General features: G+C 35.0%; 1 protein-coding gene across 1 annotated transcript; it reads right to left on the bottom strand.

The window, feature by feature from the left end:
* Positions 1 to 8,375: 8,375 nt before the first annotated feature.
* Positions 8,376 to 9,258, bottom strand: LOC121257956 (10 kDa chaperonin-like). Its single transcript, XM_041159247.1, has 3 exons — positions 9,061 to 9,258; positions 8,832 to 8,971; positions 8,376 to 8,717 (listed from the first exon to the last, which is right to left on the bottom strand). Exons 1-3 carry the CDS (start codon positions 9,163 to 9,165, stop codon positions 8,669 to 8,671), a joined length of 294 nt encoding a protein of 97 aa, XP_041015181.1. The 5' UTR covers positions 9,166 to 9,258; the 3' UTR covers positions 8,376 to 8,668.
* Positions 9,259 to 10,278: the final 1,020 nt, after the last annotated feature.

The raw sequence follows: 10,278 nt of genomic DNA, 5'->3' as shown, positions 1-10,278 counted from the left end.
CTCTCTCTCTCTCTCTCTCTCTCTCTCTCTCTCCCCCTCTTAGTATCTCACTCAATACGTCTTCATAAGAGCTGGCTTGCCCTTTTGTATCTTTAGAGCGAGAAAAAATGTCAGAGGTGAGAGAGAGAAGGAAATGTGTGTATGGGTGGACGAGTGGAGGAGTGGCGTTTGTTGGGAAAGAAAGTATTTTCCTTTTTGCAGGGAAATTGTGGGGGGAGGAGGGAAAGAGATTACTTTTCCTCTTGCATTTGCACATTGTTTTTCGAGGACTGACATCCAGATCGAAAATGGAGGAAGGAAAGTTTTCATTGAATATCGTGTCTCATTGGTACAAAAGTTAATCGGTAATCCCTGATCATCAAGTTTAAAGCGGTTTGAATAATAAAATTATTTCATCTTATAATTATAATTTTTTAAAATTTTTATATCAAATATAATAAATAATTTAAATTTTAAAATTTTAAAATAATAATAATAATAAAATATAATATTTTAACAATATTTTATTTAATTTTTTAACTTTCATTTTATTTCAATTTACCAAATGATATCCAAATTTAACACCTATTTTTTATGTTTTATAATTTAGTTGAATTCCATTAATATTAATTACAATTTATTTGTATTTGATTGGGATGTCAATAGGTAATCAGTTGTTTTAACACTCCGAACTGAGGCCATTATTTCCTATGAACTAACCTATATATAATCATATTCCTATTTTCTTATAATTAATGAGACAAGATTATAAATTGAATTAAAAAAAAAATTATTCATCATCTCTTTTTTCATCATTCTCTCATCATCTTATGATATGACATTAGATAATAAGTTCATAAATAAAATATAATAAATAATCTTCAATCATATAATATCACATCATGAGATGATAAGAGTATGATGAGAATTGAAATAATAAGTAACATTACTCATTGAATTAATAGTTAACAATTATTCCGATGTACGGAGCACCGCATACATCACTTAAATGGTAAAATTTAATTTATAAAATTTATTTTTTAAATTAAATTATGTCAATAAGTATTTTACTAAATATATTATTTACACCAATTTATAAATAAATTTTCAATAATTAACGCATATTTTTCTTATATTTTATGCAGATACAAAGGTATCATAGACTCAAGCATCCCCAAATTTGAAGAATTTGAAAAAGTAAAGAACTGGTAATCATATTGATTTGTGAACTTTGAAAGACTTTTGTTAAGCGAATTTGTAAAGTCAACTCCAGCTTGTAATGACAACTACTTTTGATCCTATATATCTTTTTATTTTATTTTTTCCAATTTTCAAGTTCTTAGAAAAAGATAATAGTTAGAGAAATCATTTTTATTTAAGAAAATAAAAAATTTATGCCTTACTAATTACATAAATTTCAACACAAAACGCATTTAAAAGTATTTTTATCTATAAAATTTTGAATACTGCCCACACACTTAAAACAAAAACCAATATAAAAATATCTCAATTTGTTTTCCAAAATTAGGAAGATTTTCTTACCAAAAGTGTAAGACTACTAGAAAGCATCGATGACAAGAGAGACTAATTTCAATTAGGAATTCCTTAGGGCCTTTAAGATTAGAAATAGCCGCTGAAAAGTAATAATTTTAATTATTTTATATTTTAAAAATTTATAATCAGAGCATACTAACGTTTTAAGTATTTAAAAACAGTTGCATTTACTAGCTACTTACTCAAACCAAGGCAACAATAAGCCCATGAATCCGAGCCCAAATGAACAAGATATAAAGTGCCAAGGGTAAGGAAGAGGAAGAGGAAGGCGAGATATGGAGATGCGAGTGGGTAAAGCATTGGTGACTCAAAGGGTGAGGATTGAGGAACCACGGAACTCGCCCGACGCCTGATCCTATTGAGGTGGAAGGAATATCAAGGAACAAGGAGAGCGGGAACCAGGCAAGGAAGTAAGAGTGAGTCCCACAAGAGGCATGCTCGAGAAGTCAAGGGATTAGGGGACGTGCAACAAGACCTATCATCGATATATCATGGGTTGAAGGGAGCTCGAGTCATGGAAGATGACAAGAGCCAAGCTGGGTTGAAGTGAGGATCAGCAGCTTCAGAAGGGTCCAGAGGAAAAGGTAGTTAAAAGTAGGTGGTCTTGGTGTAGCACAATCGTTTTACAAGAAGTGAGAGTATGTTTTTTAATTGTACATCGTCGTTTTGAATAAGTTGTATGATGCCATTTTATACATGTAATTGTAATATGGCAAATGATACTATATTATCTTTCAATTGCAAATGTAATACGTTGACATTTTGTGCCTTAATTGTAAGTGTAATACACTGCCATTTGGTGAAGAGTATATAGCTGGAGAGAAAAGGAGGGAATAATCATTGAAGTTCAACTACCTGAATCATCTTTTCTCTCTCTCTTTCTCTCTCTATTCTTTTTGGAGATTGACTAATCTCGAACACAATCAAGAGGTCATGGGTCCATTATAAGTGGTATCAGTAGTCATGGCTGAAGGCACCCGATCCTACGCTTAGTTGGTGGATTCTTTGAATCATCTTAAGCAATAGCAAGATCGACAAAAAAAAAAAAAAGGATTGAAGACAATCTCCATTTTAGTTTAACAACAAGAAACAACAAGATTTAATAGGGAAAATCAAGATAAAAGATTTAATGACGTGTTTCAAAAAATATCACGAACTTCAATTAATGTTTCAGTAGGGAATGACGCGGCTGGAAGGAATTACCAAGATAACCATACTTTTGGGCAGAATGTTGATGTTCATGAAGGTATGGGGGAAGTGAATCATCATGACACTTTTGATAGAGGTGTTACTAAGTGTATCAAGCTAGATTTTCAAGAATTAGTGGAAAGAATCCATCGGCATGGATATATAGGGTAATATTTTTTGTATCATCAAGTCTTACCTAGTCAAAGAATTTTCATTGCTTCTTTCCACGTGAATGAAGAAGCATTGGTGTGGTTTCAAGTTGCTAGTGAAGCTGGGGTGTTTCGTTCTTGGGAAGAATTTATTCAGGCTATACAAACTTGATTTGGGTCATCTCCATATGATGATCTAATGGAAGCACTTACAGGATTGAAACAAGTCAACACAGTCACTACTTACAAGGCTGATTTTGAAGTTCTTTTAAATAGAATTCGAGAGATCTCTAAAAGAAACAAACTTAGTTGTTTCTTGAGAGGTTTACGTGATGAGATCAAGCCGCCAGTGAGGATGTTGAATCGTACGAACCTCAATGATGCATTTGGGTTGGCCAAGATTCAAGAACAATACATTTGGAGTACTAGGAGGCAAATAAGGAATGGGGTTTCTAATAGCACTCAGCAAAACATGGGGACTAATGTGTGTAAGTCTGGCCAAAGTAGCTCTATCTTGGGAACTCCCAACTCTCTGCCTCTTACAAAGATGCCTGTTCAGAAAGTAACTGAGGCACAAATGCAAAATTGTAGAAAAAAAAAAGGTTGTGCTATTTTTGTGAAGAGAAATGGCATTAAGGGCATAGGTGTGTTAAACCTAAGCTCTATCTTTTGGAAGGTATGGAGTTGACTGATATTGGTAGTGTAGATTTTGAGTTGAAACAAGAATAGCATATTGATATGGTGGAAGGACTAGCTGAGAATTATGTGCATATTGCTTCAATTTCACTGCATGCAATGGTGGGCACACCAAATCCTATAACAATGAGAGTAGTGGGAAGATTGAAGAAGAAATTGGTGGTTATTTTGGTGGACAATGGCAGTACCTACAACTTTGTGGATACCATAATGACTTCCAAATGTGGCTTGAGGGTGCAGCAGTCTCAATCAATTCCAATTAAAGTGGCTAATGGAGATGTGTTGACTAGCCAAGGGAAATGTACTTATGTTGCTATGCAAATACAAGGTCAATCCTTCACCACCTATTTTTTCACTCTTTCACTTGGTGGATGTGATGTTGTTCTGGGAGTGCAATGGCTCTTATCTTTATGTCTTGTTCTTTAGGACTTTAGAGAATTAAAAAATGGAAGTTATATATAAAGAGAAGTCATCTTGTCTTAGAGGTTTACCCTTTAATGGTGCTACATTGATTGATGATGATAAAAAAAAAAAAAAAAAAAAAAAAAAAAAAAAAAAAAAGAAGAAGTTTGCAGAGCCTCTCCTATGGAAAATAAAGGTCTTTATTACAGTTGATTTCTATTGAATCTAATGTATCGAGTTTGGTTGATTGTAAAGAAGTCTCTGAATTGTTAGCTCAGTTTGATAGAGTTTTTGAGAAACCTAAAGGGTTACCTCCTCGAAGAAACCATGATTATCAAATACAGTTGAAAGAGGGGACTGTACCTGTCAGTGTTAGGCCATATAGATACCCATATTATCAGAAAACTGAATTAGAAAAGATTGTGGAGTAATCGATGCAGTCTGGGGTAATCAAGCCTAACCAATCTTCTTTTTCCTCTCTAGTTTTATTGGTTAGGAAGGCTAATGGCATATGGAGGATGTGCATTGATTATAGAGTTCTCAACTAAGCCAATGTGAAGGACAAGTACCCGATACTAGTTGTAGATGAGCTTTTGGATGAACTTTTTTATTCAATAGTTTTTTCTAAATTGGATTTAAGATCGAGGTATCATCAAATTCGTATGAGAGATGAAGATATACAAAAGACTGCTTTTAGAATACATGAAGGTCATTATAAGTTCCTTGTGATGCCATTTGGACTCAGTAATGCATCTTCTACATTCCAAGATTTAATGAATGATATTTTTAGACCTTTCTTGAGACATTTTGTCATTGTTTTTTTTTTTTTTTTTTTTTTTTTATGAAATTCTTGTTTATAGCAAGGTCTTCGGTCCCATTTACAACACCTTAGTATTGTCTAGTAAACATTGGAGAGGCACCAATTATATGCAAAGAAATCCAAGTGTAGATTTGCTTGTTTAGAAATTGAATACTTGTGCCATCTAATTTTAAAGGAAGGTGTGAGAGCAGATCCTAAAAAATTCGACTCCATGATTAACTAGGCAATACCTAAGAATGTCAAGTCATTGAGAGGCTTTTTAGGGTTGACTGGTTATTATAAAAAATTTATAAAAAGTTAGGGCTAGATGGCAATTGCTTTGATAGCCTTGTTGAAGAAAGACAATTTTCTGTGGTTTGATGAAACTACTGAGGCATTCAACCAGTTGAAGCTAGCAGTCACAAAACCACCTGTTTTGAGCCTACCTTATTTTAATTAGACTTTTGTGATTGAATGTGATGAATGTGGCAGTCAGTGTTATTGGTGTTGTTTTGATGCAAAACCAGAAACTTTGGCTTTTTTAAGTCAAGCTTTGAAGAGAAGAAACTTACAGCTATCTACGTATGAAAAGAAGTTGCTTACACTTGTAATAACTATTAAGAAATGGAGGCCCTATATGCTTGGGGGATCATTTTTCATACGTATTGATCATTACAGTTTGAAATTTTTACTTAAACAGAAAATGGGAACTCCTGCACAACAGAGATGGATCTCTAAGCTGATTGGCTATGACTTCTCAATTTAGTATAAGCAATGAGTGGAGAATAAGGTAGCTAATACCTTGTCTAGGAAAGGTAGTAATGAGGAACGTCTGTCCTTATCTACCATTTATTTTCCTAATCCTTCTTGGTTACAAGAGTTGAAGAAGGCTTATGAGGATGATGAATGTGTTCAACAGCAGTTAATTTAGGTTCAGAAGGGTGATTCTCAGAAGTCTAAGTTCAGCCTTAGAGATGGGATTCTGTTTAAAAATAACAGAATTTATGTTCCAAACTCCATTGAGTTGAAGATGAAGATTCTACAATTTCGGCAATCAAGTCATATTGCTTGCCATTCAAGGTTCCACAAATCATTAAAAAGAGCAAGGGCAAATTTTTATTGGCCTGAGCTGGAAAGTGATTTTAAAAAGTTTATTAGAGAGTGTGAGATATGCCAAAAAAATAATGTGGAGAGTATTAACCCTGTTGGGTTATTGCAGCCTCTTCCAATTCCATAAAAAAATTGGACTAATGTCTCCATAGATTTTGTGGAAGGGTTACCTGTCTCAAGGTTTATTCTGTTATAACGGTGGTGGTGGATAGACTATCGAAATATGCTCATTTCAGGCCATAAAACATCCATTTACAGTTTCTAAAGTTTTTTTTTTTTTTTTATAAGCAAACATTCATTCATTAAAATTAAATAGAGTCCTTGCAAATATTGTTTTTATCAATTCAAATAGCTTGACTTACAAAAGAAGGACAGAAATCCCACCACATCTCTATATCATTAACACCGCATGCATGTCTTACCAACTAATACGCAACCATATTTCCCAATCTATGCACATGCAAGACTTGAACTTCTTGAAAAAGTCTCATCATTCTTCGAATATCTTGAAGAAAGAATTCAAAATCTGTTAGAAACTCGGAGAAATTGTTCAAAGCATTAACAAGAATTAAACAATCAATTTCTAACAATAATTTTGGAACTCCCCATTATGCACACAATTGAAGACCCCTTAACAAAATTATTGCCTCAATAAATTCTACAAAAGAAACTTCCCGCTCCACTTTGCTACATGCCACTAGCACATCACCTTTATAATCTCTAAGAATCACCCCTACTCTAGCTGATTGATGATAAAAAAAAAAAAAAAAAAAAAAAAAAAAAAAGAGGTAACCCCATCCACATTTAGCTTTAAGAAATCTGTTAGGAGTGGTTTCCAGCACATAGGTTTAGTTGCCTCTTTATTTTTGTCTAATGTCCTCAAACTTCATAAGAAGCCCAGAAGTATTGTTTTCGACAAGCGGTCTACTTTCACTAGCTCTTTTTTTAGGAAATTTTTTAAATTGCAAGAAGTTAATCTGTTATACACTTCTGCTTACCATCCTCAAAGTGATGGACAAACAAGAGTTATCAACAAATGCTTGAAATGGTACTTGGGATGTTTTTCAGGTGATAAACCACGATTTTGGTTTGCTTGGTTACTACTTTGCTAAATGGTGGTATAATACAACCTTTAATTCATCAACTAAATTTACCCCTTATGAGGTTGTCTATGGTATTGCACCTACTAAGCTTCAGGCTTATGTACCAAGGTTGACTAGTAACCAAGCAGTGGATGAGGTGTTGAGGACAAGGGAACAGTTATCAAAAATTTTAAAAGCAAACCTGGTAGTTGCTTAAGATAGAATGAAGATGCGTATGAAAAACACAGGACTAAAAGGGAATTTCACGTAGGGGACTGAGTTTATTTGAGATTACAACCTTATAGACAACGGCTAGTAGCAGTAAGAAGGAATCTGAAACTTTCCCCAAGGTTTTTTGGATCATTTTCTACGACTCACAAGATTGGGAAGGTAGCATACAGAATTGACTTGCCATCTAGCACACAAATTCACCGTCTTCCATGTGTCCTATTTGAAGAAGAAATTGGGCCAACATGTTTCACCTTTATCTATTCCTTCCCCCAATAGATATGCAACGTGAGTTGAGGCCTGAACCACAACAGATTTTGGAGCGACGCAGCAAGCAGGTGAATAATAGAGGTTTAGTGGATGTACTTGTGAAATGGCAAGGAATGAATGAAGAATAAGCCACTTGGGAGCCTTAGAATAAGCCACTTGGGAGCCTTACTGACAGTTGAGAAACACATATCCTCACCTTGTGGGCAAGGTGCTTTGAAGTGGGAGATTATGTTATGGGTTGAAAGGAGCTCGAGTCATAGGAGATGACGAGAGCCAAGCTGGATTGAAGTAAAGATCAACAGCTTCAGAAGGGTCAAGAGGAAAAGGTAGTTAAAAGTAGTTGGTCTTGGTGCAGCGCAGTCGTTTTACAAGAAACGAAAGTATGTGTTTTTTAATTGTACATCATCGTTTGATGCCATTTTATACATGTAATTATGTAATTGTAATAAGGCAAATGATACCTTCTTACCTTTCAATTGCAAATGTAATACAATGACGATTTGTTCCTTAATTATAAATATAATACGCTGCCGTTTGGTGACGAGTATATAGCTGGAGAGAAAAGGAGGGAATAATCATCGAAGCTCAACTATCTGAATCATCTTCTTCCTCTCTGCATCTCTCTCTCCGTATCTCATTTCTTTCTAGTGATTGACTATCTCGAACACAGGCAAGAGGTCTTTCTGGTGATTGAATATCTCGAACACGGTCAAGAGGTCGTGGAGCCATTGCAAGACGACAATAAGGAGTACTGATTCAAAATAACTAATGGGTTGAAACATCGCAGCTGTCTCATCATGTTAGTTCCTGAACAAGTTTTCGTTTTCACTTTATGATTCGAACCCAGTTCCCATTGCATTACTGAATGAAACTATCGAATTCCATTGGCCATTGTGGATGATATGGTTGCAAATCATCAAACAAAGAAAAATAAATGGCTAAAATTTCGTGATGATTCTGTCTCAATCGATCACAGCCGAAGAAGTTTTACTTGCGTCCTGCTGCTGAACCATTAGCAAGCGCAAATAAAAATGAAAACAAAGAAATTGTCACTGAATAAAGTAGTTGCATTAGCATGCGCCAAATCAAACTTAGATCAATGGAATAACTCCAATAACTAATCAGTTTACATCCATTGAAACCAAACTTCTCCAACTCCCAAGCATAATTTCTTCCTTTAAAGAAGAATCCCATTGCATCCAAGAAATGAATCAGTCATGAAGAGTGCCCAAGATGTCCTCATCCCTGTATAAATGGAACCTACACAAACCCACATACCAAAAACCATCCAAAATTAAAACAAATGAAAAAAAAAACCAAATAAACATATGAGCTTGGAAACAACACAGAGACGGATGGAACTAATGAACATACTCTTTGTCACCAAGATTAACTTGGGTACCCCCATACTCTGGCAAAAGAACAGTGTCACCCTCCTTCACAGACACTGGTATCAGATTCCCCACCCTATCCCGTGCTCCCGGTCCCACCGCAACAACTTTCCCGGAGTTCAACTACACAACCAACGGGACCAATCAGTACCCCAGAAATAGAGAAACAAGTTACAAACAAAAATGGATACACATTAAGAGACGGAGAATACCTTGGAGGCTTTCTCAGGGAGAAGAATGCCGGCGGAGGTTTTGGACGGGGGCAGGACTTTCTCGACTAGGACACGGTTGAGTGTCGGAATCAGACGCTTCGCCATCTCTGTCTGGGGTAAAGACTCCTAACAAGTAAGGCGATTAATAGGGTGGTTCAAGGTCTGGATGGCGGTGGAAGCTTCTAGGTTTTTGTTTTGTTTATAGGGTTTAGGGTTTATCTGAAGGTCTAATATATATACGGGCCTACAGGCCCATTGGATATGTCTGTTTCATCTTCCAAAAGGCCTTCGTCAAGCGTTTGAATAAAATCTAATAATTAAAAATTTAGAGTAACTGAAAAAAAAAATTAAAATTTAACGGAATTTTTACAACTAAGAAATAAACCCCATGTTGAATTAGAAACTTACAAAAATTTATATTGAGCCTCACCACGACCCCTCTTAATTGAGACAGGATATGCATGAACTAGAGAGTAGAGAATCCAATGAATATCATTATACATATTAAGTAGGATTGGGCATCCATTATAAGAGTCGATTTGGATTAGAACTCATCTCACTACTATTCATAAATTTCAACTCATAAATCTCACCATTATTCATAAATCATCTCAACTCATCTTATCTTTGAATCCAAACAAAACTTCCTTTTTATTTCAATTTAGTTTGTATATATATATATATATATATATTTCGTTTTTTTTTCAATCTAGCGCAACCGCTTTTCGCCTTATAGGAAAATCAAGCGTGTAGCTATAGTCGTTAATGGAAAGTTCAATCCAAAGCCTACTCCCTCAAGAAAAACAATCCTATTGGCGAACCATTCCCTTTCGTGTTGAAGTCGCCTGACATGCTTCCTTCATTAACTCTTGGATTAAAGAGTAATGCTAGATATAATTATAAATTGTTTTAGTGTCGCGCACTCATTTTAAAAAAAAATGAGATTTATATTAAAAAATAAGTTTTTTTTTTTTTTTTTATGTGGGTCTTATATTTACTCATTTTAAACAAAAAAAGTGATTGACGCTTGCTCACTCTATAACTATAAATATCATTTCTCTGGATTAAAAACTATTCCGAACTTGCACCACAAGACATACTTCACTTGCTGCAATAGCGCTCAGTGTCGGTCGTGTATCTGGTGTATCCATGTCCACCCACTCAAGCTTTGGCTCGAGTTTAGCCGTCCATGGCAATCATTAACCGTTGGGTGTTGTG

The sequence above is a fragment of the Juglans microcarpa x Juglans regia genome, chromosome 3S (assembly GCF_004785595.1).
Source record: "Juglans microcarpa x Juglans regia isolate MS1-56 chromosome 3S, Jm3101_v1.0, whole genome shotgun sequence".
Taxonomy (NCBI): Eukaryota; Viridiplantae; Streptophyta; class Magnoliopsida; order Fagales; family Juglandaceae; genus Juglans; species Juglans microcarpa x Juglans regia.
The sequence above is the reverse complement of the archived record's forward strand: the minus strand, read 5'-3'. Positions and strand labels throughout refer to the sequence as shown.

What these genes read in the sequence shown, in the direction of transcription:
- LOC121257956 (XM_041159247.1), bottom strand. Translation starts at nt 9,165, where the DNA reads ATGGCGAAGCGTCTGATTCCGACACTCAACCGTGTCCTAGTCGAGAAA. An exon ending in TCCCTGAGAAAGCCTCCAAG is followed by an intron (nt 8,972 to 9,060) that starts GTATTCTCCGTC and finishes TTGGTTGTGTAG; the next exon opens with TTGAACTCCGGGAAAGTTGT. An exon ending in GTTAATCTTGGTGACAAAGA is followed by an intron (nt 8,718 to 8,831) that starts GTATGTTCATTA and finishes GGGTTTGTGTAG; the next exon opens with GTTCCATTTATACAGGGATG.